General features: G+C 34.9%; 6 protein-coding genes across 9 annotated transcripts; 3 read left to right on the forward strand and 3 right to left on the reverse strand.

The window, feature by feature from the left end:
- Positions 1-9,088: 9,088 nt before the first annotated feature.
- LOC106342946 (DNA cross-link repair 1A protein) lies at positions 9,089-12,358 on the reverse strand. Its single transcript, XM_013782016.1, has 10 exons — positions 11,530-12,358; positions 11,256-11,438; positions 10,790-11,170; positions 10,657-10,720; positions 10,362-10,579; positions 10,180-10,287; positions 10,005-10,110; positions 9,715-9,926; positions 9,534-9,637; positions 9,089-9,454 (listed from the first exon to the last, which is right to left on the reverse strand). The coding sequence occupies exons 1-10, from the start codon at positions 12,352-12,354 to the stop codon at positions 9,310-9,312; spliced, it is 2,346 nt and encodes a 781-aa protein (XP_013637470.1). The 5' UTR covers positions 12,355-12,358; the 3' UTR covers positions 9,089-9,309.
- Positions 12,359-12,912: 554 nt separating this feature from the next.
- LOC106339368 (tRNA (adenine(58)-N(1))-methyltransferase non-catalytic subunit trm6) lies at positions 12,913-15,380 on the reverse strand. 2 transcript variants are annotated; one of them, XM_013778160.1, is made up of 10 exons: positions 15,140-15,380; positions 14,934-15,061; positions 14,699-14,804; positions 14,532-14,613; positions 14,387-14,457; positions 14,261-14,302; positions 13,930-14,148; positions 13,556-13,798; positions 13,378-13,483; positions 12,913-13,297 (listed from the first exon to the last, which is right to left on the reverse strand). In XM_013778160.1, the coding sequence occupies exons 1-10, from the start codon at positions 15,295-15,297 to the stop codon at positions 13,124-13,126; spliced, it is 1,329 nt and encodes a 442-aa protein (XP_013633614.1). In that variant the 5' UTR covers positions 15,298-15,380; the 3' UTR covers positions 12,913-13,123. The 2 variants fall into 2 exon arrangements, with proteins under 2 accessions (XP_013633614.1, XP_013633615.1); XM_013778161.1 differs by lacking the exon at positions 14,261-14,302.
- Positions 15,381-16,308: 928 nt separating this feature from the next.
- On the forward strand, positions 16,309-18,142 carry LOC106339556 (peroxisomal membrane protein 11D). Of its 3 annotated transcripts, none has more exons than XM_013778389.1 (8): positions 16,309-16,545; positions 16,671-16,875; positions 16,959-17,033; positions 17,179-17,253; positions 17,358-17,438; positions 17,509-17,583; positions 17,665-17,838; positions 17,928-18,142. In XM_013778389.1, exons 2-8 carry the CDS (start codon positions 16,678-16,680, stop codon positions 17,961-17,963), a joined length of 714 nt encoding a protein of 237 aa, XP_013633843.1. In that variant the 5' UTR covers positions 16,309-16,545; positions 16,671-16,677; the 3' UTR covers positions 17,964-18,142. The 3 variants fall into 3 exon arrangements, with proteins under 3 accessions (XP_013633843.1, XP_013633842.1, XP_013633840.1); XM_013778386.1 differs by having other exon boundaries at positions 16,460-16,545; positions 16,649-16,875; XM_013778388.1 differs by lacking the exon at positions 17,509-17,583 and having other exon boundaries at positions 16,457-16,545; positions 16,649-16,875.
- Positions 18,143-18,623: 481 nt separating this feature from the next.
- LOC106342825 (probable methyltransferase PMT16) lies at positions 18,624-21,576 on the forward strand. The gene is made up of 5 exons (XM_013781863.1): positions 18,624-19,477; positions 20,051-20,261; positions 20,336-20,636; positions 20,725-21,126; positions 21,203-21,576. Exons 1-5 carry the CDS (start codon positions 18,824-18,826, stop codon positions 21,528-21,530), a joined length of 1,896 nt encoding a protein of 631 aa, XP_013637317.1. The 5' UTR covers positions 18,624-18,823; the 3' UTR covers positions 21,531-21,576.
- Positions 21,577-21,847: 271 nt separating this feature from the next.
- Positions 21,848-23,613, forward strand: LOC106342826 (E3 ubiquitin-protein ligase At1g63170-like). Its single transcript, XM_013781864.1, has 5 exons — positions 21,848-22,483; positions 22,646-22,765; positions 22,847-22,979; positions 23,056-23,220; positions 23,300-23,613. Exons 1-5 carry the CDS (start codon positions 21,966-21,968, stop codon positions 23,474-23,476), a joined length of 1,113 nt encoding a protein of 370 aa, XP_013637318.1. The 5' UTR covers positions 21,848-21,965; the 3' UTR covers positions 23,477-23,613.
- A 918-nt stretch (positions 23,614-24,531) lies between these two features.
- On the reverse strand, positions 24,532-25,334 carry LOC106342827 (BON1-associated protein 2). The gene has a single exon (XM_013781865.1). The coding sequence runs from the start codon at positions 25,255-25,257 to the stop codon at positions 24,652-24,654; it is 606 nt and encodes a 201-aa protein (XP_013637319.1). The 5' UTR covers positions 25,258-25,334; the 3' UTR covers positions 24,532-24,651.
- Between the last annotated feature and the right edge of the window lie 2,392 nt (positions 25,335-27,726).

Raw genomic sequence — 27,726 nt, forward strand, 5'->3', positions numbered from 1 at the left:
AACTTCATAATACTCCCTAAATCGGTGGAATAACCCCTATTAAATCGGTATTCTCTTGAAAAACGGAGACAAAAAAAGCTCCAAACCTCTTTAAACATAATCATATGTTAGTTCAGGATGCAAATATGCATTAAAACAATACAGTCATATTTTTTAAAAAAAATTCAAAATCTATGTGTTAACCCCTACGAAAATATTGAGTTTTTGATCAATGTTAAATATACTGAAGCCTATAATCTTTAGTGTTGTTTTCAAATTTATAACCACATTCTACATTTGTATTAATGTATTTTAAGCTGTTTTTCTTGGTATACGGGAATCGTTATAATTTTTTTATCAATTAATTTATAAAACTTCATAATACTCCTTAAATCGAGGGAATAACCACTATAAATTAAAAAACGGAGACAACAAAGGCTCCAAACCTCATTGAACATAATCATATGTTAGTTCAGGATGCAAATATGCATTAAAACAATATTGTCGTATTTTTAGAAAATTTTTCAAAATCTATGGGTTAACCCTACGAAAATATTGAGTTTTTGATCAATGTTTTATATACTGAAGCCTATAATCTTTAGTGTTGTTTTCAAATTTATAACCACATTCTACATTTGTATTAATGTATTTTAAGCTGTTTTTCTTGGTATACGGGAATCGTTATAATTTTTTTATCAATTAATTTAGTAAAACTTCATAATACTCCCTAAATCGGTGGAATAACCCCTATTAAATCGCTATTCTCTTGAAAAACGGAGACAACAAAAGCTCCAAACCTCTTTAAACATAATCATATGTTAGTTCAGGATGCAAATATGCATTAAAACAATATTGTCGTATTTTTTGAAATTTTTTCAAAATCTATGGGTTAACCCTACGAAAATATTGAGTTTTTGATCAATGTTTTATATACTGAAGCCTATAATCTTTAGTGTTGTTTTCAAATTTATAACCACATTCTACATTTGTATTCATGTATTTTAAGCTGTTTTTCTTGGTATACGGGAATCGTTATAATTTTTTTATCAATTAATTTAGTAAAACTTCATAATACTCCCTAAATCGGTGGAATAACCCCTATTAAATCGCTATTCTCTTGAAAAACGGAGACAACAAAAGCTCCAAACCTCTTTAAACATAATCATATGTTAGTTCAGGATGCAAATATGCATTAAAACAATATTGTCGTATTTTTTGAAATTTTTTCAAAATCTATGGGTTAACCCTACGAAAATATTGAGTTTTTGATCAATGTTTTATATACTGAAGCCTATAATCTTTAGTGTTGTTTTCAAATTTATAACCACATTCTACATTTGTATTCATGTATTTTAAGCTGTTTTTCTTGGTATACGGGAATCGTTATAATTTTTTTATCAATTAATTTAGTAAAACTTCATAATACTCCCTAAATCGGTGGAATAACCCCTATTAAATCGCTATTCTCTTGAAAAACGGAGACAACAAAAGCTCCAAACCTCTTTAAACATAATCATATGTTAGTTCAGGATGCAAATATGCATTAAAACAATATTGTCGTATTTTTTGAAATTTTTTCAAAATCTATGGGTTAACCCTACGAAAATATTGAGTTTTTGATCAATGTTTTATATACTGAAGCCTATAATCTTTAGTGTTGTTTTCAAATTTATAACCACATTCTACATTTGTATTCATGTATTTTAAGCTGTTTTTCTTGGTATACGGGAATCGTTATAATTTTTTTATCAATTAATTTAGTAAAACTTCATAATACTCCCTAAATCGGTGGAATAACCCCTATTAAATCGCTATTCTCTTGAAAAACGGAGACAACAAAAGCTCCAAACCTCTTTAAACATAATCATATGTTAGTTCAGGATGCAAATATGCATTAAAACAATATTGTCGTATTTTTTGAAATTTTTTCAAAATCTATGGGTTAACCCTACGAAAATATTGAGTTTTTGATCAATGTTTTATATACTGAAGCCTATAATCTTTAGTGTTGTTTTCAAATTTATAACCACATTCTACATTTGTATTCATGTATTTTAAGCTGTTTTTCTTGGTATACGGGAATCGTTATAATTTTTTTATCAATTAATTTAGTAAAACTTCATAATACTCCCTAAATCGGTGGAATAACCCCTATTAAATCGCTATTCTCTTGAAAAACGGAGACAACAAAAGCTCCAAACCTCTTTAAACATAATCATATGTTAGTTCAGGATGCAAATATGCATTAAAACAATATTGTCGTATTTTTTGAAATTTTTTCAAAATCTATGGGTTAACCCTACGAAAATATTGAGTTTTTGATCAATGTTTTATATACTGAAGCCTATAATCTTTAGTGTTGTTTTCAAATTTATAACCACATTCTACATTTGTATTCATGTATTTTAAGCTGTTTTTCTTGGTATACGGGAATCGTTATAATTTTTTTATCAATTAATTTAGTAAAACTTCATAATACTCCCTAAATCGGTGGAATAACCCCTATTAAATCGCTATTCTCTTGAAAAACGGAGACAACAAAAGCTCCAAACCTCTTTAAACATAATCATATGTTAGTTCAGGATGCAAATATGCATTAAAACAATATTGTCGTATTTTTTGAAATTTTTTCAAAATCTATGGGTTAACCCTACGAAAATATTGAGTTTTTGATCAATGTTTTATATACTGAAGCCTATAATCTTTAGTGTTGTTTTCAAATTTATAACCACATTCTACATTTGTATTCATGTATTTTAAGCTGTTTTTCTTGGTATACGGGAATCGTTATAATTTTTTTATCAATTAATTTAGTAAAACTTCATAATACTCCCTAAATCGGTGGAATAACCCCTATTAAATCGCTATTCTCTTGAAAAACGGAGACAACAAAAGCTCCAAACCTCTTTAAACATAATCATATGTTAGTTCAGGATGCAAATATGCATTAAAACAATATTGTCGTATTTTTTGAAATTTTTTCAAAATCTATGGGTTAACCCTACGAAAATATTGAGTTTTTGATCAATGTTTTATATACTGAAGCCTATAATCTTTAGTGTTGTTTTCAAATTTATAACCACATTCTACATTTGTATTCATGTATTTTAAGCTGTTTTTCTTGGTATACGGGAATCGTTATAATTTTTTTATCAATTAATTTAGTAAAACTTCATAATACTCCCTAAATCGGTGGAATAACCCCTATTAAATCGCTATTCTCTTGAAAAACGGAGACAACAAAAGCTCCAAACCTCTTTAAACATAATCATATGTTAGTTCAGGATGCAAGTATTTTTTAAAAAAATTCAAAATCTATGTGTTAACCCCTACAAAAATATTGAGTTTTTTTCGGTAAATGTTTTATATACTAAAGCTTATTATCTTTAGTGTTGTTTTAAAATTTCTAAACACATTCTACATTTGTATTAATGTATATTAAACTCTCTTTCATGGTACATGGACATCGTTTTATCACTTAATCTAGTAAAACTTCATAATACTCCTTAAATCGAGGGAATAACCACTATAAATCACTATTTTCTTAAAAAAACGGAGACAACAAAGGCTCCAAACCTCCTTGACCATAATCATATGTTAGTTCAGGATGCAAATATGCATTAAAACAATATCGTCGTATTTTTTGAAAATTTTTCAAAATCTATGGGTTAACCCCTACGAAAATATTGAGTTTTGATCAATGTTTTATATACTGAAGCCTATAATCTTTAGTGTTGTTTTCAAATTTATAACCACATTCTACATTTGTATTCATGTATTTTAAGCTGTTTTTCTTGGTATACGGGAATCGTTATAATTTTTTTTATCACTTAATCTAGTAAAACTTCATAATACTCCTTAAATCGAGAGAATAACCACTATAAATCACTATTTTCTTAAAAACCGGGGACAAAAAGGCTCCAAACCTCTTTGAACATCATTATATGTTAGTTCAGGATCCAAATATGCATTAAAACCATATAATCGTATTTTTTGAATTTTTTTCAAAATCAATGTGTTAACCCCTAGGAAAATATTGAGTTTTTGGTAAATGTTTTATATAATGAAGCCTATAATCTTTAGTGTTGTTTTCAAATTTATAACCACATTCTACATTTGTATTAATGTATTTTAATCTTTTTCATGGTATATGGGAATCGTTATAATTTGTTTATCAATTAATTTAGTAAAATTTCATAATATTCCTTAAATTAAAGGAATAACCACTATAAAATCACTATTTTCGTAAGAAACGAAGACAACACAGGCTCCAAACCTCCATGGACATCATCACATGTTAGTGCGTGACGAAACTATGCAATAAAACAATATTATTATATTTTTTAATTTTTCCCAAATTCTATATGTTAACCTAACCCATATGAAAATATTGAGTTTTACGTTAAACGCTCTGTATACTGAAGCTTATATTGAGTTTTACGTTAAACGCTCTACGAAAATATTGAGTTTTAACTATGTTTCATGGTTCATGGAAATTTTTATATTTTTTTATCGATTAATTTAGTAAAATATCATAATACTCCATAAATCGGTGGAATAACCCCTATTAAATCGCTATTCTCTTTAAAAACGGAGACAACAAAGGCTCCAAACTTCTTTGAACATCATCATATGTTAGTTCAGGATGCAAATAAGCATTAAAACAATATTATTTTATTTTTTGATTTTTTTTTTTAAAATCTATGTGTTAACCCCTACAAAAATATTGAGTTTTTGGTAAATGTTTTATATACTTAAGCCTATAATCGTTAGTGTTGTTTTAAAATTTCTAACCACATTCTACATTTTTATTAATGTATTTTAAGCTGTTTTTCATGGTATATGAGAATCGTTATAAATTTTTTATCAATTAATTTAGTAAAACTTCATAATACTCTTTAAATCGAGGGAATAACCACTATAAATCACTATTTTCTTAAAAACGGAGACAAAAAGGCTCCAAACCTCTTTGAACATCATTATATGTTAGTTCAGGATCCAAATATGCATTAAAACAATATTATCGTATTTTTTGAATTTTTTTCAAAATCTATGGGTTAACCCCTACGAAAATATTGAGTTTTTGATCAATGTTTTATATACTGAAGCCTATAATCTTTAGTGTTATTTATAACCACATTTTACATTTGTATTAATGTATTTTAAGCTGTTTTTCTTGGTATACGGGAATCGCTATAATTTTTTATCAATTAATTTAGTAAAACCTCATAATACTCCTTAAATCGAGGGAACAACCACTATAAATCACTATTTTAAAAAAAAAAACGGAGATAAAAAGGCTCCAAACCTCTTTGAACATCATTATATGTTAGTTCAGGATCCAAATATGCATTAAAACAATATAATCGTATTTTTTGAATTTTTTTTCAAAATCTATGTGTTTAATCTCTACGAAAATATTGAGTTTTTGGTAAATATTTTATATAGTGAAGCCTATAATCTTTAGTGTTGTTTTAAAATTTATAATGATATTCTAAATTTTTATTAACGTATGTTAATTCTCTTTTATGGTATATGAGAATCGTTATAATTATTTTATCAATTAATTTAGTAATACTTTATAATACTCTTTAAATCGATAGAATAACAACTATAAAATCACTATTTTCTTAAAAATCGGAGACAACAAAGGCTTCAAACCTCTTTAAACATCATCATATGTTAGTCCAGGATGCAAATATGCATTAAAACCATATAGTCGTTTTTTTTGAAATTTTTTCAAAATCAATGTGTTAACCCCTACGAAAATATTGAGTTTTTGATCAATGTTTTATATACTGAAGCCTATAATCTTTAGTGTTGTTTTTAATGTATTTTAAGCTCTCTTTCATGATATATGAGAATGGTTATAAATTTTTTATCAATTAATTTAGTAAAACTTCATAATACTCCTTAAATTGAAGGAATAACCACTATAAAATCACTATTTTCGTAAGAAACAAAGACAACACATGCTCCAAACCTCCATGAACATCATCACATGTTAGTGCGTGACGAAACTATGCAATAAAACAATATTATTATATTTTTTTAATTTTTTTCAAATTCTATGTGTTAACCTAACCCCTACGAAAATATTGAGTTTTACGTTAAACGCTCTATATACTAAAGCTTATATTGAGTTTTACGTTAAACGCTCTACGAAAATATTGAGTTTTAACTATGTTTCGTGGTACATGGAAATTTTTATATTTTTTTATCGATTAATTTAGTAAAACATCATAATACTCCCTAAATCGGTGGAATAACCCCTATTAAATCGCTATTCTCTTTAAAAACGGAGACAACAAAGGCTCCAAACCTCTTTGAACATCATCATATGTTAGTTCAAGATGCAAATATGCATTAAACAATATTATTTTATTTTTTGATTTTTTTTCAAAATCTATGTGTTAACCCCCTACAAAAATATTGAGTTTTTGGTAAATGTTTTATATACTGAAGCCTATAATCTTTAGTGTTATTTTAAAATTTCTAACCACATTCTACATTTTTATTAATGTATTTTAAGCTCTCTTTCATGATATATGAGAATGGTTATAAATTTTTTATCAATTAATTTAGTAAAACTTCATAATACTCCTTAAATCGTTGGAATAACCACTATAAAATCACTATTTTCTTAAAAAAACGGAGACAAAAAAGGCTCCAAACCTCTTTAAACATCATCATATGTTAGTTAAGGATGCAAATAAGCTTTAAAACAATATTGTTGTATATTTTGAAAAAATTTCAAAATCAATGTGTCACCCCTACGAAAAAATTGAGTTTTTGGTAAATATATTATATATACTGAAGCCTGTAATCTTTAGTGTTGTTTTAAAATTTCTAACCACATTCAACATTTGTCATAATATATTTTAAGCTTTTTTCAAGGTATATTGGAATCGATTTAATTTTTTTTATCAATTAATTTAGTAAAATTTCATAATACTCCTTAAATCGATGGAATAACCACTATAAAATCACTATTTTATTAAAAAAAAATGAGACAACAAAGGCTCCAAACAACCACTATAAAATCACTATTTTATTAAAAAAAATGAGACAACAAAGGCTCCAAACCTCTTTGAACATCATCATATGTTAGTTCAGGATGCAAATATGCATAAAAACAATATTGTCGTATTTTTTGAAATTTTTTCAAAATCTACGTGTTAACCCCTACAAAAATATTTAGTTTTTAGTAAATGTTTTATATACTGAAGCCTATAATCTTTAGTGTTATTTTAAAATTTCTAACCACATTCTACATTTGTATTAATATATTTTAAGCTATTTTTCATGGTATATGGAAATTGTTATAATTTTTTTATAAATTAATTTAGTAAAACTTCATAATACTCCTTAAATCGACGGAATAACCGCTATAAAATCACTATTTTCTTAAAAAAACAGAGACAACAAAGGCTCCAAACATCTTCGAACATCATCATATGTTAGTGCAGGATGCAAATATGCATTAAAACAATATTGTCGTATTTTTTGAATTTTTTTCAAAATCTATTTGGTAAATGTTTTATATACTCAAGCCTATAATCTTTAGTGTTGTGTTAAAATTTCTAACCACATTCTACATTTGTATTAATTATTTAAGCTCTTTTTCAAGGTATATGGGAATCATTATAATTTTTTATCAATTAATTTAGTAAAACTTCATAATACTCCTTAAATCGATGGAATAACCACTATAAAATCACTATTTTCTTAAAAAAACGGAGACGAAAAGACTCCAAACCTCTTTGAACATCATCATATGTTAGTTCAGGATGTAAATATGCATTAAAACAATATTGTCGTATTTTTTGAATTTTTTTCAAAATCTATGTGTTAACCCCCCTACGAAAATATTGAGTTTTTGGTAAATGTTTTATATACTGAAGCCTATAATCTTTAGTGTTGTTTGAAAATTTCTAACCACTTTCTACATTTGTATTAATGTATTTAAGCTCTTTTTCAAGGTATATGGGAATCATTATAATTTTTTATCAATTAATTTAGTAAAACTTCATAATACTCCTTAAATCGATGGAATAACCACTATAAAATCACTATTTTCTTAAAAAAACGGAGACAACAAAGGCTCCAAACCTCTTTGAACATCATCATATGTTAGTTCAGGATGCAAATATGCATTAAAACAATATTGTTGTATTTTTTGAAAAAAAATTCAAAATCTATGTGTAACCCCTACGAAGATATTGAGTTTTTGGTAAATATGTTATATATATTGAAGCCTATAATCTTTAGTGTTGTTTTAAAATTTCTAACCACATTCTACATTTGTATTAATATATTTTAAGCTCTTTTTCATCGTATATGAGAATTGTTATAATTTTTTTATAAATTAATTTAGTAAAACTTCATAATACTCTTTAAATCGACGGAATAACCACTATAAAATCACTATTTTCTTTAAAAAAAGAGACAACAAAGGCTCCAAACCTCTTTGAACATCATCATATGTTAGTTCATAATGCAAATATGCATTAAAATAATATTGTCATATTTTAAAAAAAAAAATCAAAATCTATGTATTACCTACGAAAATTTTGAGTTTTTGGTAAATATTTTATATACTGAAGCCTATAATCTTTAGTGTTGTTTGAAAATTTCTAACCACTTTCTACATTTGTATTAATGTATTTAAGCTCTTTTTCAAGGTATATGGGAATCATTATAATTTTTTATCAATTAATTTAGTAAAACTTCATAATACTCCTTAAATCGATGGAATAACCACTATAAAATCACTATTTTCTTGAAAAACGGAGACAACAAAAGCTTCAAACATCTTTGAACATCATCATATGTTAGTGCATGATGCAACTATGCATTAAAACAATAGTCATATTTTTAAAAAAAATTCTCAAAATTTATGTGTTATAACCCTTATGAACCGGTCTATTTTTTGAACAATAACTCTATTTGGGATTAAATTTGTGTCGATTTAGTTTGAAATCATACCGGATCGATCTTGCATTCTCAGAAAATCACCCAAACCGAACCGGTCCATTTCAAAACCACGAACCGGTCTACACATAAGTATCTGCTCGTCTCTGTTTCTTCAATTTAAACGAAACCTCAATATCTGTAATTTTACCGACCAAATAAATTTGATCTGAAAAAAAACATTTCACGACAACAATTCGTTGGAGTTTTCTTGTGAGAAACACAATACATAGTCACGTGTTTTTACATATTGCTACATTATATTAGAACATGATGATAATATCTAACTTCCCTTCGTCCAATCTTTGATACATTCTGCTCAATCGGTAGCCACACTTAAGAGTAGCCAATAATCGCTTACGTAAGCAGCATAGACACCATTGCAGCAGCAGAGTCAGGTCCATCGTTGTTAACACTCGGTATGATCACTTCAGGCGATACTTGTTGCACAAACTCCTTCAGCTCCGTGAAGCTGCTATGCTCACTGTAAGGAACCTCATACCTGAAAACATGTATCATGATTTTGAGCTTCAATGCACACCACAGAGACTTGGAGATGGCGGATGGAGGAATCATCTTACCTTATTATTGTACCCTGTTGTAACCTTCTTCCTGGAGACTTCTTCTTGGACTTTCCAGATGTCCAGCCAGTTGGAGAGAATGCAACTATAAGGCTGTATCGGTTCTGCATTGACATAACATTCGCCTAAGATCTCAGCCACACAAAAAAAAAAAAAAAAAATTTGTGTAACTGTTTCTTACTGTGTATCGGTTAGCTATATGTTTAAGCCGTTTGAAACTAGCAAGCGTCCACAAGGGCACAACGTGAATGTGGCTCTCCTCTTCCTTCACTGTAAACCACCGCATATCCTCCTTAGAGAATCCCAAACACTCTAGGAGTTTTAACTTCGCAGGATTGATGTAGATCTTCTCACGTAGCACACGTGCAACCTCCAAGAACAGTCTCTCCTTTCCTTTATAAACAGAGAAGAGAGAAAATGATTCAGACTCATCAATAAGCCTGTCTCAAACAAGATATATCGATTTATTACCGATGGTGTAGCTTCCTATTAAGAAGAGTGTCTTTGGATTAAAAGCTTCTGCTTGAATAGCCTCAACAACAAACTGTATCACCGCCTCTTGCTTCGGAAAGTCATACTGCAACAAATGATACCATTTGCATCAAAGCAATCAAGAATAGTTATGTTAGTATGATGCATGACTAACCTGAGGGTTACAGTATGTAGTATCAAGGACAAGAGAGCTGATAGGCGAACCAGTCAGCAAGTTCAACATCTCTTCACTATAGCGGAAATCACCGGTATGTAGAACAGCCTATACACATCAACAGAGTTAAAACATAAGCTGACCAACACATGTTTGGAATGGTCTATAGATTAATCACTCACCTTACCGTTGGCTGGTTCAAAGCGTATCATAATGGATCCAGGGCAGTGGTTTGCATCAAAGCATGTCACATCAACGCCTGCAATATTAACCTTCTGGTTAAGATGCAGGACTTGCAGTCTCTCCCAAGGGATCCCAATCTTCATATTTACCAGCTTCGCGGTGATTAAAGAACAGTATATCTTCCCGTGGCTAAAGGACTTGGTCAGACCTTGATAATCTGTAAATGAGGAGACACAGAGGCTTTAAAGGATTGGTTCTTATGTGTAGTTATACATAATTAGGATAAATACTTACGATCAAGATGAAAGTGTGTAAGAAACCAATGGCAACAGTCGCGTGTGAGGTACTTGAATGCGTCCTGCGTTACATATGTTAAACCATAAAGTCACCAAACATGAAATGGAGAGGGTTGTTATGGAGAATTTACCACTCGAAAAGGTGTCCCTGGAACGCAATTCCACTGAGGAACGACTTTAGATTTTCCGTTGTTGCCGTTTCTTCTCACAGCAGCACGTCTACATCCCGAATCTGCTGCACTCTTTTCTGCGACAGGTTCTTTAGGGAGCTTCCTAATGCCATCAGTAGCCTGACCAGGGAAAAACTCTGTAATCAACTTGTTGGCGGTTGGTTTTCTAGGCTCACTTGCCTTACGAGTGGTTGACCTCTCCCTCTGTCTCTCTGTAACATTGCTAAGAGACTGTGCCTGCGGTTCAGCAGAAGATGCACATGCTTCTTCTCTAAGTGCGCTAAGTGCATTCGCAATCTTCTTTCTAGGGCCAAGTGACGTAATACCTATGCTCAGGAGATCCTATACCAAGTGTAAACAAGTAAGCTGCATAAATTTCTATTTTCATCATTGTGGTGAAGGTACTTATCAAGTTTTTGTGCCATACCTCCTCAGTGAGTGACTGAAGAGTATCCCAGTCAATCTCTTCGCGAAGAAACACATCTTCATATTTAGCTAAACCTAGACTCCTAACCCACTTAAGCACGGGAGAGAGATCACTAACTAGCTCTGGATGCTGAACAGGATCATCAACAGATTCTTCAATGAAACAAGAAGACTTCAATGAGCCCTACACTCAAATTCACAAGTTTTAAAACAGTTAAATCAAAACTACAACCCCTAAAGTCTAAATCAGATAAACAAAAGGAAGAAGCTTTTACTTGCTCAGGAGCTTGAGTATCAAGACAGTTATTGGTGTGAACGTGCCTCTCCTCCTCACTCAAACCTGAGATATCAGTTTCACACAGTGGACACTGAATCGAATCATCTTTGCCTCCTCCACTGTTACTACCCTCAGGCTCAGAGCAAAGCTTTATCAACACGTCAAGCTCAGAGTCTGACTCTACAAAACAACATTCATCCTCCTCCTCGTCCTCTAACCTAAGACTAACTCTCGACTTCGACAACAACCTAGCCTCCATCGAATTACGCGAATACCCCTCGCGATTCGCCTTAAAGCACTCACCTTTTTTCTCCTCCCCACCGACCAAAACGCCGTCGTTTCCTACTTCCGCCGCGAGAGAGCAAGAATCTCCCGCGGAGGAGCAATCAACGCTCGAGGGGATGCAATCAGGAGTAGAAGACGAGCTAGGAAGAATCGAACCCAGCGCATGAGACCCAGATGAGAAGCAAGTGTCGGAGGTGAATTCAGGAGCCGGAGGAATATTCTCCTTCCCCGGATTAGGGCTGAGTCTGGGCTTCTTCCTCGGAGGACGGTGGGAGATGGTTGGGTGGAGGGGTTTTCGAATTGAGAGCTGAGAGGAGGAAGGAGGGATCTGGAAGTCGTCGTCGTCATCTCCGGCGGTGTTCCACATCATTAAGCTCCGGCGAGGGGGAAGAGATAGAGAGAGCGTGTTTCGTTTGACTGTGTGGAGCGTTAGCACAAGTTCAGAGGAGAGAAAGAGAGAGAGAGAGAGAGAGAGAGAGGGAAAACGAAAGACGACGACGTTTCCGATGAATGGGTGTGACGTGAGAGAGCAATGCATTTAAAAACTGTTGGAAATGATAATTTTTTTTTTCCTTTAAAAGGGCTAAGTTTCGATTTTGGAAATTTATTACCGTGGGACAGTGGGAGTGAATTTTATATGGTCCAGGGTTCAGACCAATAGATCATTGTATAATGGGCCCGTATCTAACGAAGATGGGCCCGTAGATATATAATAACTTGTCCTGATCAAGAAATATGGAACTTTGAATGATTCACAGGTTCTTCAAAACGATATTGGTCTGCTGAACCCCACCAGCTGAGCTTGAGAAGAGGAAGCACAAGCTCAAGCGTCTTGTTCAGTCTCCCAATTCATTTTTCATGGTAATCATTTCTTCAAAGTTGGAACCTTTTTGCTACTTATCATCACTGTTTTTTTTTTTTGGTTTGATGTTAAGAAATGTTGTGAATGCGAGCTTTGAGTTCTGTTCTCATTGGTTTAAATCAATAGTATTAAACTATGGATCTTTTGTTAAGTAAAAGTTTGTGAGCTTATTCCTCCAATAGATTCATGGCCTGCATATTAGTCTTCGTTTATATAAACCAATCGATTCACAAATGATAAGAATGATGATGACGATATTATTAGATAAAAATAAACATTAAGAGTCATAACATGAATGTTTTAATATAATCTCATCCCCTATATATCTCAACAACAAACAAAATACAAAGACCTTTTGGAAAAAACGATCAAAAACCAAACCTCAGTCTTATTGAAAATGATAAAGAGATAAAAAAGAGGTTTGGAGAGGTTTTGGAGATAAGATTCAAGTGGTGGAGATCCTGATGCCGCTAAGAACATAGCCTCCAAAAGAGCTCATCTGCATGTGAGGGTGAGTTCTTGATGGAAGCACCTGATATTCGCGTAGCCACGGTTCTGTTATTTGCAGATTGATGGCCATCTTCCCTTGCTGAAGGTTGTGCATACATGTCGCCAGAGGCTGTAAAATGTTCATCAATCATGAGAATATGTTCTTATGACCAAAACATATTGAAAAGCTTTCTTGTTATGACACGTTACCTGTAGATACTGATGATATATTGCAAAGGGAGCAGAGTAAGAGAGCAGTGGCAACACATCTTTAGCTAGGGCCCATGGGTCTTGGTCTTGTGCTGCCATGATTAAACTGCACAAGTGTCTTTTAAATCAACCTGAACCATTTCCATTCACTTGAGAGAAACAGATACATATTACTTACCTAGAGAAACCGTTTTCTTTCCACATTTCTATTGCTTCTTTTGAAGCCTTGGCTCCAGCTTTTGGGGCCTTGACAATTTTGCTCTCTAAAACAACATCATCTACTACTACTCTGGCCTCAGCTGTGACAGGTGTGCCTTCTACCATATCAGATGTAGATGGGTGAACTCCTTCTTGATGATTGTTCTCTTCAGGGGAAACAGTTTTGGCTGATGAGAGCTCGTTTATAGATGACTGCACGATCCTACACACCAAACAAAGAAAGCATATAATGTCCAGAAATGTCAACTATATATAACAGCTTACTTTAAATAAATAAAACACAACAGAAAAAAAAAAAAAAAAAAAAAGACTTGAGAGACAAATGGAACATACCTCTCTATAACCTTGTCAGTAAAATTGAACATCCTAACCATCTCCACAGAGGGAGGAGAGTTTCCTTTATATGTGTTGCAAACATAACCAGTGCCTCCTAATCGTTCAGCCACTGCACCAGTGACAAGGCCACCAACCATATCCACCACAAGAACATCCGAGTACGCAGTGACATTAGCCATCGTTAACAAAAGAGACAACGCATCTACTCTTAAGAATCTACAACACAAGAACAGAACAGGGAAAAAAACATTCAATACAGAGGAAAAAAAAAAAGGACTCAACATGATCTTCTCAACGCAATTAAAGAATGAAACAAAGTAAAACAGACCCGATTCTGTTTGGATATTTCTTGAAATAAGCTTCACAGATACTGGCAAACACAAAAACAGATCCGAGAATAAAGAGAAACGAAAGAAGTCTAAAAGAATAAAACAACAAAAAAATAATATAAAACCTTCGAGCAAAAGGGCGTCTTAGAAGCAGCTTTGGAGCATACTTCTTCTGCTTCTTAAGCTTATACTTTTCCTATTAAAAACAGAAAAAATATTAAACAAGAAAATCAACTGCAGAGTAGAAGTAAAAAACTGTGAAGACATTACCTGAGACAACTGAAACTTCTGGTCAAACGTTTTGCTGTTTGCAATCAGTGCTTCAATAATCTCATCCCCCTTTGCACCCTCTCTACACATTTATGAAACTAAATGTTAGCAGATTCTTACAATGTATACACAGAGAGAGAGAGGGAGAGTTTAAGTTTTGTTCTAACCTCCGCATAGCTTCAATCTCTTCACCAGTGAGGTTCTGAGCTTCATTATTATCAATAAGTTCCCTATTATCTCTAGCATCGTCGATAACATTATTGCTGCTACTTTCTGAGATTAGCGAACATCACTTACACTCAAATTCAATCAAATCTATGATAACCAAACATTATATAACATTACAAAAAACAAAAAAAAGTTCTTTTAATATTGAATTTGGGGAGAAAGACAAAAAAAAACCCTTTTTGACGGGAAGGATACGAGAGAGGAAAGAGCCATCTTCTCCGGTTTCTACTTGGAAGAGAGATCCAAACGGAGCTCCGATCAGTGGCTTTAACGAGTAATTCTTATTCCCTATCTTTAATACACTGTCAAGAGAGAGATAAATAAATCAAAAACCAAATTCAATCAAATCAAATATAAATGAGGGACTGAGAATCACTAACGCGCCACCAGAGAGACGAGCGAAGACGAGACGGTCACCATCGTTCACGTCCAGCAAAACGCTGCAACCTTCGCTAGCAAATCTCGGATTTGGATCTTGAGCCTTATTGTTATTATTATTCTCCGACATAATAACTGCCTGGTCCTTATTCTTCTCCATTTGAGAAAGAGAAAAAAAAAAAAAACTGGAGTTTCTGTTTTCGGCTTAGTTTAGTTAAGAAGAGACGAGTGAGAACAGTTAAACCCTAGTAACGACAATCTTTTGTCTGTCCGTTAAAAAGAGCGGTTTTTATGCTAAATCGGGTAAAAGCAAAGCCCATTGGGCCTTGCTTAGCTAAATAATTTGGGAAAATAGGAAATGATTCCAAATAATAGTTTGAGACATTATTGGCATTTCATAGAATTTATTCAAAAGCTCATTATAGGTTCAGTCTACCGAGCCTTGTGGATAGGGCTGGGCACAAATACTCGTCACTTGCCTTATATCCCTTACTTGAACCGTATCGCCTCGTTTTTTCAAGTACTCGTTGTTGCCAAGTCAAGTATCTAAGTATTTGAGTTTTGCTACTTGCAAGTACAAGGCAAGTAACAAGTATCACAAAAAAAATTACAACTCGCATTGATATTACTCGTTACTTGTTTTACGACTAAAAAATGATAACTAAACCATAAAAAACAAAACCCTAAACAAATATTTCTTTGTTGTAAGAAGTAAACAATACTTTCTTATCGAATTTCATCTTCTTTTTTTATATTAGATGCAAATATTTTATTTAAAATTACTCTTTTGTTTTTATCAAGTGGGGTAAATAAAACAAACTTTCATAACCTTTCTCGTAAAATATTATCTATGAAAATATATTCAAGTAATTAATAAATACTTGTAAGTACCAAGTAATCGAACAAGTCAAGTAATCGAACAAGTCAAGTAATTTGCAAGTAACATATTTTTGGACAAGTAGTCGAAATAATAAGTACTCGTTTCTGACAAGTCAAGCACAAGTTGAAAAATTCATTACTCGTTCAAGGCAAGCCAAATAACAAGTATACGTAAAAAGAGCAAGTACCCGCCACGCGCCCCCACCCGTACTTGTGGATATTTGATTTCATAGAGGATGTGTGCCACGCGGACGTGGATCGGTCTGCGCGGGATATCCTCAACTTCCGCTAACAGAATGAGACAGAGAGAGTGAGATATTTGCCGGCACGCACAACATGTCGCATAGCCTGTTTCGTAAGAAGTCAACATAATCGACGGTCTGGATTGATAGATTGACCAACGGCGATGTTTTTTCTGTTTGTCGGGAGACGAAGGTGACCAAACAAAGCCCTATCTCCACACGTAAACAAATGCTCTCTCTTTCTCTCTCTTCACATTATCTTCTCTGGAGTCTTAACAGAGCCAAAGGTATATTTCGAATCGAATTATTGATGATGAATCTGATTAATTGATCGTTTTCGAATTTCTACAATCAAAATCGACTTGTGGTTATTGAAAGGCTGTGGAGTTATTGTTTTTGTGTGTGTTTACAGAGAGAAGATGGCGAGTAGTACGTTAGATGTGTCGAGAGCAGAGCTGGCTCTAGTGGTTATGTATCTGAACAAAGCAGAGGCAAGGGATAAGCTATGCAGAGCTATTCAGTATGGTTCTAAGTTCTTGAGCGGTGGGCAGCCTGGTACTGCTCAAAACGTTGATAAATCCACTAGCTTAGCCAGGAAAGTCTTCCGTCTTTTCAAGGTTATATTTCGCTTTTTTTTTTTTTCATTTCATTTTGTAATTAGCTTTGTGTCAGCTAATACATGTTTTAATAATTGTTGCAGTTTGTTAATGATTTACATGGTCTTATCAGTCATGTTCCTAAAGGGACTCCACTTCCTCTCGTTTTACTTGGAAAGGTGCTTCATTGTTCTTTTTCATTTTCAGACAAAACCCATAAGTGAAATATTCAGACAAAATGGATCTCAAGAACCAAAGTGTAGTCCCCTTGTTTCATCTTTGTTCTGGATTAATCTTGGTTGATGGGTGTTTGTTATTTTGTAGTCCAAGAACGCACTTTTGTCTACATTCTTGTTCTTGGATCAAATTGTCTGGCTTGGAAGATCAGGAATCTACAAAGTGAGTAAAAATCAAACATGTTCACCACTCGTTTTTTTTCTTTTGGAGTAAGGATCCACTAGGTTTCTTGTTTGAACTAATGTTCTTGGTTTATATCATTACAGAACAAAGAGCGAGCTGAGTTACTTGGACGTATATCACTTTTCTGCTGGATGGGATCATCTGTCTGCACAACTTTAGTCGAGGTCCGTTTTTTATTGATTTTCCATATGTTTCAGTTTTTCACCGCTTATTATATGTTTCCATTGTTATTAGCTTGGTGAGATTGGAAGACTCTCATCATCGATGAAGAAGATCGAAAAGGGGCTTACGAATGGCAACAAGTATCAAGTAATGTTTTGTCAATCTTCAGTTTCTAGGGAATGTTATATTATAATAAACTCAATTCATGTTAATTGTGTAAATTTGCAGGATGAGGAGTATCGTGCTAAGCTTAAAAAGTCTAACGAGAGGAGTCTTGCTTTGATCAAATCAGCCATGGACATTGTTGTAGCAGCTGGTCTTCTTCAGTTATCTCCAGAGAAGATCACTCCTCGTGTCACCGGAGCTTTTGGATTCATCACCTCCATCATTTCTTGTTACCAGGTAACACAACACTTGTCTTCTTCGTTCTCCACAACAACAACACACTTGCCTAGTTCTTCTAATCTTTACATGTCTCTCAACAAACACAGTTGCTTCCTACACGTCCCAAGATCAAAGAACTCTGAAGCTTATGTAAGAATCTGGGTCCAGGTGGTGGTCATTTCAGAAAGGTTCTGTAATAAGCATGTGTTATACCTCGGTTTCTTGATGCACACGTTTTAGTTCATAACAAACGTAAACCAAACACCTAAATTTTAATCTCTGATAGCGTTTTGCGGTTCAAGTGTTGAACAAACTTTGCTTATTTGGGTTTTCTTCACAACCCCGCAAGGTTTCAACCGTCACTGGTCCCCCGAGAAAAGTTTAAATCATTCCTGAAAGTGGCGTATATACAGAGCAAAGGAGAATCTCAGTTTAAGCTTGACCATTGTGTATGTGATTTTCCGGTTTAACCGGGTGATTTTAGAATTGAATTTGGTTCGGACCGGAGTAAAGTACAAGAGGGATTGCGTCACTTACGTAACAAACTTCACGCGCTTCATCGGCTACTGCACCTAATTTGATTCTTTTTTTTTCTAAAATGGCAACATATATCATAGTGTAAGGGAAGTTAATACAAAACATTATAACATTTCCAAATGTTGAGAGATATCTTTCTCATAATGCAAATACATTGAATATAAATCAATAATTTAACAATCTAATAATTCCAAGGATGATAGATATTAACTAGAAAATATTAATCATCCATTGTTGCGCATGACAAGCTCGCACGTTTTAGCCCAGTGATCATCCGGCGCGTATACAACACTCTCTCTTCTCTCCTTCTCCTCCCCTTATATTACTTACCCTCGAACTACTTCGTATCAACCCTTAGACAAACTCACTCGTCACACATTCTACTCATCGTTGTGTTCTGTGTTATATATACACTATATATACACACACACTTATTATATTATTTCGACTGAGTTTTCTACAAGAGATGAATTTATTTACAAGAGCATCACCGAGGGATAAGAAGTCCAATCTTTATTACATCACCCTCATAGGGCTCCTCTGCATCGGGAGCTACCTTCTCGGGATTTGGCGAACGTCGTCGGTCATCCCACGCGCCGCCTTTGATTACTCAAGCGGCCCACCGTGCGAGAAATTCTCCAAAACCACTTCCACCAGAGATCTCGACTTCAACACGCACCACAACCCTCACGATCCACCTCCGGTGAAGGCAGCCACCGTGTCTTTCCCGTCGTGCGGCGCTAAACTGAGCGAGCACACGCCGTGCGAAGACGCCAAGCGATCGCTGAAGTTCCCTCGGGGAAGATTGGAGTACAGGCAGAGGCATTGTCCCGAGAGGGAGGAAGCTCTGAAGTGTCGTATTCCGGCGCCGTACGGTTACAAGACGCCGTTCCGGTGGCCGGAGAGCCGTGACGTGGCGTGGTTCGCGAATGTGCCTCACACGGAGCTTACGGTTGAGAAGAAGAACCAGAATTGGGTCCGGTACGAGAATGATCGGTTTTGGTTTCCTGGTGGCGGTACGATGTTTCCACGTGGCGCTGATTCGTACATTGACGATATCGGACAGTTGATTGATCTCAGCCACGGTTCGATTCGTACAGCCATTGACACCGGTTGTGGGGTACGTGTATCCCTTCTGAATAAACCGAACCGTCCGGTTCGATTATCATTTAATTGATTTTTATCTGCTTACTAATTATTTTGATTTTATTACGTAAAAGAAGATTTCCCCCCAACAATATATGTTCAATCGAATAATCTGTTGGAATGTTTCATACAATTAGTTCAAGAATACATCCAGCTTAAATGACAAAAATATTTCATGCATATATCCATATCTAATCACAGTCTAATTAAAAATATTTTTGATAGTATGTGAACAATAACTAATTTTTTGAGTGAGTTCATTATCATTTTTTTAGATTAAATTTTATTCTTTAAAAAACACTGTTTTTACAACATTTTTGGCTTCTATATGAGTCACTGGAGTCACCTAATTATCTAATGTAACTTTTGACCTACTCGTACCTAACCGTTAAACTTGTAAAGTTGAAAATTAAAACCAGTAGTTATGAACAAATAGTCAAAATCATGAAATATAGATCCCTTATGTTGACTTTTAATATATTTTACCCTCATTTGCCTTACTATTTGTGGAATTAATAGTAAATATTTATTTTGATTTTTTTTTCAGGTGGCTAGCTTTGGTGCATATCTTCTATCAAGAAACATCACAACGATGTCGTTTGCTCCAAGGGACACACACGAAGCTCAGGTTCAGTTCGCACTCGAGCGTGGCGTGCCGGCTATGATCGGAATCATGGCCACAATCCGCTTACCATACCCTTCTAGAGCCTTTGACTTAGCACATTGCTCTCGTTGCCTTATCCCTTGGGGACAAAACGGTTCAACTCTAAAACCCTATACAACTACGAAACTAAATCATTTAAGTCTTTTAACACTTTAAATTATGTTGTAGGTGGGGTTTACTTGATGGAGGTTGATAGGGTTCTAAGACCAGGAGGATACTGGATACTGTCTGGACCGCCGATTAATTGGCAGAACCGGTGGAAAGGATGGGAACGAACTATGGATGATTTAAACACAGAACAGACACAGATCGAGCAGGTTGCGAGAAGCTTGTGTTGGAAGAAAGTAGTTCAGAGAGATGATCTTGCAATCTGGCAAAAGCCCTTTAACCATATTCACTGTAAGAAAAACAAACAGGTTTTGAAGAAACCAAAGTTTTGTCGTCATGATCAAGATCCCGACATGGCTTGGTAACTAATTTTAATTAGTTTCTATATATACTATATAGTGTAAGATAGTTAAGTATCGAATTATTAATATAAATAACGAATGGTTTAGGTATATGAAGATGGATTCTTGTTTAACGCCATTACCTGAAGTTGATGAGGATGAGGATCTAAAGACGGTGGCTGGAGGAAAGGTGGAGAAATGGCCGGCGAGGTTAAACGCGGTTCCTCCGAGAATAAACAAAGGCGATCTCAAGGAAATCACACCGGAGGGTTTCTTGGAGGACACGAAACTGTGGAAACAGAGAGTTTCTTATTACAAGAAACTAGATTACCAGTTGGGTGAAACCGGGAGATACAGAAACTTACTCGACATGAACGCTTACGTCGGTGGATTCGCCGCGGCTCTAGCAGATGAACCGGTCTGGGTCATGAACGTTGTCCCGGTCGAGGCTAAGCTCAACACCCTCGGTGTCATTTACGAGCGTGGTCTAATCGGAACGTATCAAAACTGGTAAAGCTTTTAACTGAACCGTGCTGATTTATCCGGTTTATGGTTTAATCCGGTTTTGTTTCTTTTTTTTTGTTAGGTGTGAAGCGATGTCAACGTATCCAAGAACGTACGATTTCATCCATGCTGACTCGGTTTTCACGTTGTACCAAGATAAGTGCGAACCGGAGGATATATTATTGGAGATGGACCGGATTCTTAGACCGGGTGGTGGAGTGATTATAAGAGATGACGTGGACGTTTTGATTAAGGTTAAGGAATTAACCAAAGGGTTACAATGGGAAGGTAGAATTGCTGACCATGAGAAAAGTCCTCATGAGAGAGTGAAGATTTACTACGCGGTGAAACAGTATTGGACTGTCACTGCACCTGAGGAAGATAAAAACAGTACTAAAGCTCTCTCATGATTTTGATTTTTGAGCTCTCTTCTTCTTCTTCTTCTTTTTTTCTTTTAAGTTCTTGTAATGTTATGTTTTTGATTTTTTACGGCAATGAATAATTTTAATTTTTCGAAATTAAAATTATATGTCATTAATTCCGACAATGTGAAACTAAACCAAGCTCAATGCAGAGCAGCTGTACGTAGAAATCAAAAGAAACATTAGTTAAGAGTGTCGTGGAAACGTAAGAAACAGAGTAAGAAGAGTTTTTGATAATAACAGAGAGTAATAGTGACAGAGGAATCTTGTAATAATAATTAAATACAATTAAAAGACAAATAATGGAGCACGATCTCTGTCTCATTCCTATGTAAGGAACCACTCTGACTTCGGCTAAAAAGATTATCTATTATTCATCAAGATCCAATCTTCCATCATTGTCTTTGCTCCGACACCGTAAAAATGCATCCCGTCTCCTCCTCCTCCTCCTCCTCTTCTTCTTCTCCGGCGACTAATGATATTTCTACGCCGCTTCTCAATCGTAACCGGCCCCGTTCTTCGCAACCGCTACGTGGAGCAGCGTCGAGGCTTCTCCGCCGTGCTAGCAGTCGCGGGATGATGCTCCGTGAGTCATCGGTTCGTGTCCGTGAGACAGCGGCTGAGCAGATTGAGGAGAGACAGAGTGAGTGGGCGTACTCTAAACCGGTTATAGTCTTGGATGTGGTCTGGAATCTAGCTTTCGTGTTCGTCACTGTTGGAGTTTTATGGTTTAGGTCGGAGGAGAATCCTCGTGTTCCTCTCAGATTCTGGATCGTTGTGTATAATCTTCAGTGTTTGCTTCATGTTGCGTGTGTGGTCTCTGAGTATTGCCGTCGACATGGTTATGATCGTCTGAACCGAGATTTGGATTCCGGTTTAACCTCCAGTGAAGGATCTAGTGAAGACGAATCTGATGGTCCTGAGATTGAATCTGGAACTAGGTAAGTAAAGATCCTTTTCTTTATTCTCACAAGAACTCTTTGTTTCTTTTTCTTTTGAATACCATGAGGTTCGGGGCCGAAACCCGTATTCGCCTAGGCCCCGAAGGTTCGAAACCGTTTCGTTGTCCCATTGATGATTATTCAATGTTATTTTTATTGTAGTCTTGCTAAGCATCTTGAATCAACGAATGCGATGTTCTCATTTGTGTGGTGGATCATTGGGTTTTATTGGGTCAGTGCTGGTTCTGAGGAACTTGCCCAAAGCTCACCTCAACTCTACTGGTTTGTATTTGAAAACACACAACCTCTACGTTTTGTTTGTCACGTTAGATGAGTTCTTGTTTTTAAATCTCCGGTCTGCAGGCTCTGTGTGGCGTTTCTCGCCTTTGATGTTATCTTTCTAGTCCTATGCGTTGCGGTTGCTTCTCTTATTGCTATCGCTGTGTGCTGCTGTTTGCCTTGCATCATCGCGGTTTTGTACGCTTTGGCAGAGCGGGTAAGTCACAACAGACCGGTTTGTTGCTCATATGTATGTTAAGGTGCTTATTCTGATGTGTTGTTGATGTGTTCAGGAAGGTGCATCTGATGAGGAGATAGAAAGGCTTCCGAGATTCAAGTTTCTAACGGTGAGAAACTCAGAGAAAGTGAATGGTGAGATACTGGAAACACATGGAGGGATAATGACTCAACTTGGTGTCGATTCTCCAAGTGAACGTGTGTTATCAAGTGATGAAGCTGTAAGTTATAACCAATCCCAAAGCTAATTGAAGTTTTGGATTGGTATACAAAACAAATGAGACTTTTGCTTCGTTTCAGGAATGTTGTGTTTGTCTTTGTGAGTATGAAGATGGAACAGAGCTGAGAGAGCTTTGGTGTAGACACCATTTTCATGAAGCTTGTATAGATAAATGGCTACGCATTAACGCCACTTGCCCTCTCTGCAAATCCAACATTCTCAAAACTGATGAACAGAGTGGGAACGATGCAGTTTGATCAAAGTTTATTCATTCAGGGTGATGTATTCATCTTTTTTTACTCTCTACTATCTTGTTGTGTAAATGCAGAAAGTGTAACGTAATATTTAAACAAATGTTAATTATTACATGTTGAAATTGTTTTTGTAACAGAGATTTACATGTTGAGATTATTAATTAATATTTGAGGTTTTGTCGTCTGTGTGCCTTAAGTGTTTGGAACAGCTAAGAGTGAAATTGTCTTCATATGACAGCACATGTGAAATGCCGGCGCCCACAAACTTCTACCAAATTATGGTTGATCAAAGAAACGTGTTTATTGCGTCAGAAAGCATTTAAAAAAAAAAAATTCAGTTGATAAAATAAGTAAGATAATTGTGTTGTTTGGCTATATACTAATTAAACATATAAAGCGTATAAGAAAAATATTTGGTTAATAAAGACCGATATCATACAAAAATTTATTATATCTAATTAAATACATTAGCATAAAATAAATATAATAGTAAAATTTTTATTAAAAATATATATTAGCTCGCACAAGGTGTGAATCTACACCTAGCTATACTATATTATTAGAGTGCTATTCACAATACACATAAAAAATGAAATTCGATATTAAAAAATAGATGAATATTTCTTTTATATTATTTGCAAATCAATAACAGATGCACCTGATGTAATAGAAGTTTTGAATTAATAAATTTTACATTTATTCAAAAAAGATACACAGAAAGTAAGCAAGTAAGACCAAAATATAAAGTTAAAATATTCTCTAAAAATTAAACAAAACAGATTTCAAAATTCTTGAATTCTTTTTGTTGAAATTTGATTGTTAAACAAAATGCTAAATCCTTGATTTTTAGATTTTATGCTGTTTCTTTTTTTAGCAACAAAATGCTCAATTCTTGAATTCTTTTTTTTTTAATGTTGATTCTTTTTTTTCGGTTTTTATATATGTTGATTCAAATAGATTGCTGATTAACAAAAAATCATGGCATATTTATAGAAGAACATATGAGATAAAACGAACATTTTTATTTATTTCATAATAAATAAATTTATAATATTTCATGATTTATCAAACGTATTGTTTTTTCACCCAGAACCCCAATTTCAAGAATAGTAAGTACATAGTAAAAAAATATGAAGAATTATCATCTGTTTAGACAAACGTGATAGAAAAATAAAGAATTACAACGGTCGTTGATACGCCGGCCAATTAACAGGAACCCCAGTCACAATACGACCACCATAACCAGTTGTCGTAGCCATCGATGAAGATGTCATTGGTCTCCACATTTGACCATTCGCTCTCACAGCCTGAGAAGAACACGCCGTATAACCCAACGAAGGCAAGGACGGCGATGGATATTTAACATCGCTAAAGTCAGGTTTCACCATTATTGAAACATTGACGATACCACTTTTGTCTCCATACTCATCTCTCAACCTATAACTCAAGAAATTCAAATGCCCCCGAGGAGCGAATCCTCCCATGAAATCCGTCACCGGAATCTTGGCGACTCCAACATTCTTCTCGGCCCCGCCACTTGTTTTATAGAAAACCTCGACGGTGATAAACCTTACACTCCCGTCTACAGCCATCTCCGTCTTGATTCTATCTTGCCAAATAGGATAGCTACCACCCTGTTCATCCACTTTACATTTGTGATGAGTCTCTTGATCTATTCTGACCACGCCGAATGTCTGTCTCTTCACCGGTTTTCCATTTACCTCGAGTCCTTCCGCTGATATTAACTCAATCTCCAATGACCGTTTCGATCTTGGATACGACATGGCGTTTGATGGTTTTATTTATGTATGTATATAATAAGTCCAATCGTGGATAGAGGAGATTACTTATCGTTTTGTTTCGTGAGCTGAGGAAGAAGATGTGTTACGTTGAGTTTATATATAGGTGTGCGTTGACTAGCGAAGGCGCGGGGATTATTCCACGTGCTTTCCACTCATTCACGAATTTATTAATGTTTCTCGGAACCTTCGGTATGTTTTATTTTATTTTTTTGGGTAAAAGAACAACTTTAGTCTGCTTTTGTATTGGGTATATATTCTTATTCTGAACTATATTTAAATTCCAAAAGATTCTGAAATATATTTTATACATAAAAATAGTAAAAAAAAAATATTCTATGCCTTTTATTTTTATATTCTATGCTTTTTATTGATCGCTTTTACATCGTGGGATGAAAAGTTTTAAATATATACTTCTTTTTTCTTTTTTTTTTTAAACTAAAATATATATACTTCTTTATAAGTTGGAATTAGATATGTTGACAAAAAAATGGAGATTGGAGTAAGTAATGACGTTGTTGATCGGATGGTTCGAGGATGCTTGGCCGGTGGCCTGATCAACGGTGGCGTGCGGCAGGCCGGCCATGTATACGTTTTTAATTTTGCAAACTATCAAATTGCTTTCATATCTACTCTCTTGAATTTATAAACAAAAATTGCTTACATAAGCTACTTTAATTTCTGGGTCACCTTAATTAAGTCTGAACTATGGTTTGTCTTTTATTTATTTTATTTTTTTTTTTTGTGATTTGGCTTTCTTGTAAAGAAAACGCTCAAGCCGTATTATTTTCCGGGGGTTACTTATAGAAAATTATATAAAAAATATTGGAACTAATTTTTAATAAGCCATTTAATTAGTTTGTCAACAAATGCAGTTTAGAAAAAATATTTCACGTGTATTTAATAGGAAATTACGGAATGAGAAACTTACTTTTGAATAAAAGCAACAAGCGTAGTCGTTGATAATTCCTCGCGGAAAAAAAAGAAGGATAGCCTTGAACTTAAACGTTGAGAAAGTCCTTGGCACTAGTTGACAAAGTCGTTAAGTCTTCGCGTGTTCTGCACTGACCGACTATAAGAAACTTAGGACGACAGTGCGAACGAAATTTCAGGTATTTCTTGGTTGATTCTGGCACACGTTCTCTTTTAAAAAAAAAAATGCGCTGAAAGCGACTTCAAAATACGAGACTATTCCATTGAGTAAAATATGGAGTATTGATTATTTGCCAGCAAGTAATTTTTCTATTTTTGCTAGAGTTAGTAAATTCATTGTGTATAGGACTGTAAATATATCTCAGGTTCTTTTCGTTGTCTAAGCTAATAAATATGTACTTTGTTAATATAATGATTCCATACTTAAAGCGGCTTAATTAAACCCTCTCATAACACCAAGAGCTACAATGGCCGTAGGATCTGGCGTAAGAACAACGTACCGTCCGAGAACACTCTAGAGCCGCTTTCTCACATTTGCATTCGTATGTACATATAATGATTGGTTTATTTTGATGGACCAGTTTATTAATTAATAACATATTTGTTATTATAATCGACTCGTAGTTACCTGCTTCATCCATACTCAAACACCCGATGTCGGTAATAGATGGGTAAAAAAAAAGAAACAGGTCTTTCAAATCCTGGCCAACAAAACACAGACACAATTAAATGCATTGCATGCATACAAAGTCTTTCGCAACGACGTGCGTCAGCATGGGGGACGTAGGCTGTAACACCTCCAAACCGTCCTAGGCATAGGTCAACCCACCGGCCAACAATCAAACAAGAACATGACCGACGGATGACCTACACCAAGGGTTGGAAATGAAAGGCCAACCGGCCAGCCAACAATCAAACAAGAACATGACCGACGGATGACCTACACCAAGGGTTGGAAATGAAAGGCCAACCGGCCAGCCAACAATCAAACAAGAACATGACTGACCGTCCAACCCAACACCATGGTCCGGAAACACTACGTGACGGGTTAGGGATGATCCGGACAGAGTCACAAAATTTACTCCACGACCTTGACCAGTTCGTCCACTAACACGTCCGGCTGCGTCAAGGCACAAAAGCTTTGCAACCTGTACCTAAAGTTAGCGTTTTCCGTTAGATCGAGGCCTAAGGCTTTTCAACCCGTACCACGACCTAACGTTGTGTTAGACCGGACTAGTCAAATATCATAGTACTCATGAAGCGCATATAAAACAATTACTTTGATTGATTTAAGAAATATTCAATAATTGAATAATTCAAGACTGGGCCCGGCCTAATGCCAAATCGAGTCAACATAACACAATTCACAATACCGTTTACAAAAGGAATGAAAATCTACACCGGCGGTCCTAACGTCTAGCACCATGCTATCCAATCATCCTTACCTAAAGCGACCTGCAAAAAGGACAACGGAGTTGGATGAGTAATCTAGTATTACTCAGTGAGCTGGCGGCCTCTACC

The sequence above is a fragment of the Brassica oleracea genome, chromosome C4 (assembly GCF_000695525.1).
Source record: "Brassica oleracea var. oleracea cultivar TO1000 chromosome C4, BOL, whole genome shotgun sequence".
In the NCBI taxonomy this organism is placed as follows: domain Eukaryota; kingdom Viridiplantae; phylum Streptophyta; class Magnoliopsida; order Brassicales; family Brassicaceae; genus Brassica; species Brassica oleracea.

What these genes read in the sequence shown, in the direction of transcription:
- LOC106342827 (XM_013781865.1), bottom strand. Translation starts at nt 25,257, where the DNA reads ATGTCGTATCCAAGATCGAAACGGTCATTGGAGATTGAGTTAATATCA.
- LOC106339368 (XM_013778160.1), bottom strand. Translation starts at nt 15,297, where the DNA reads ATGGAGAAGAATAAGGACCAGGCAGTTATTATGTCGGAGAATAATAAT. An exon ending in GCTCGTCTCTCTGGTGGCGC is followed by an intron (nt 15,062 to 15,139) that starts GTTAGTGATTCT and finishes CTCTCTTGACAG; the next exon opens with TGTATTAAAGATAGGGAATA. An exon ending in TATATCATCAGTATCTACAG is followed by an intron (nt 13,298 to 13,377) that starts GTAACGTGTCAT and finishes AACATTTTACAG; the next exon opens with CCTCTGGCGACATGTATGCA.
- LOC106339556 (XM_013778386.1), top strand. Translation starts at nt 16,488, where the DNA reads ATGCTCTCTCTTTCTCTCTCTTCACATTATCTTCTCTGGAGTCTTAAC. An exon ending in AAGTCTTCCGTCTTTTCAAG is followed by an intron (nt 16,876 to 16,958) that starts GTTATATTTCGC and finishes TAATTGTTGCAG; the next exon opens with TTTGTTAATGATTTACATGG. An exon ending in CTCTCGTTTTACTTGGAAAG is followed by an intron (nt 17,034 to 17,178) that starts GTGCTTCATTGT and finishes GTTATTTTGTAG; the next exon opens with TCCAAGAACGCACTTTTGTC.
- LOC106342825 (XM_013781863.1), top strand. Translation starts at nt 18,824, where the DNA reads ATGAATTTATTTACAAGAGCATCACCGAGGGATAAGAAGTCCAATCTT. An exon ending in TATCCCTTGGGGACAAAACG is followed by an intron (nt 20,262 to 20,335) that starts GTTCAACTCTAA and finishes ATTATGTTGTAG; the next exon opens with GTGGGGTTTACTTGATGGAG. An exon ending in ATCGGAACGTATCAAAACTG is followed by an intron (nt 21,127 to 21,202) that starts GTAAAGCTTTTA and finishes TTTTTTTGTTAG; the next exon opens with GTGTGAAGCGATGTCAACGT.
- LOC106342826 (XM_013781864.1), top strand. Translation starts at nt 21,966, where the DNA reads ATGCATCCCGTCTCCTCCTCCTCCTCCTCCTCTTCTTCTTCTCCGGCG. An exon ending in GAGATTGAATCTGGAACTAG is followed by an intron (nt 22,484 to 22,645) that starts GTAAGTAAAGAT and finishes TTTTTATTGTAG; the next exon opens with TCTTGCTAAGCATCTTGAAT. An exon ending in AGCTCACCTCAACTCTACTG is followed by an intron (nt 22,766 to 22,846) that starts GTTTGTATTTGA and finishes TCCGGTCTGCAG; the next exon opens with GCTCTGTGTGGCGTTTCTCG.
- LOC106342946 (XM_013782016.1), bottom strand. Translation starts at nt 12,354, where the DNA reads ATGCATTGCTCTCTCACGTCACACCCATTCATCGGAAACGTCGTCGTC. An exon ending in CAGGGACACCTTTTCGAGTG is followed by an intron (nt 10,721 to 10,789) that starts GTAAATTCTCCA and finishes TATGTAACGCAG; the next exon opens with GACGCATTCAAGTACCTCAC. An exon ending in CAACAGGGTACAATAATAAG is followed by an intron (nt 9,455 to 9,533) that starts GTAAGATGATTC and finishes ACATGTTTTCAG; the next exon opens with GTATGAGGTTCCTTACAGTG.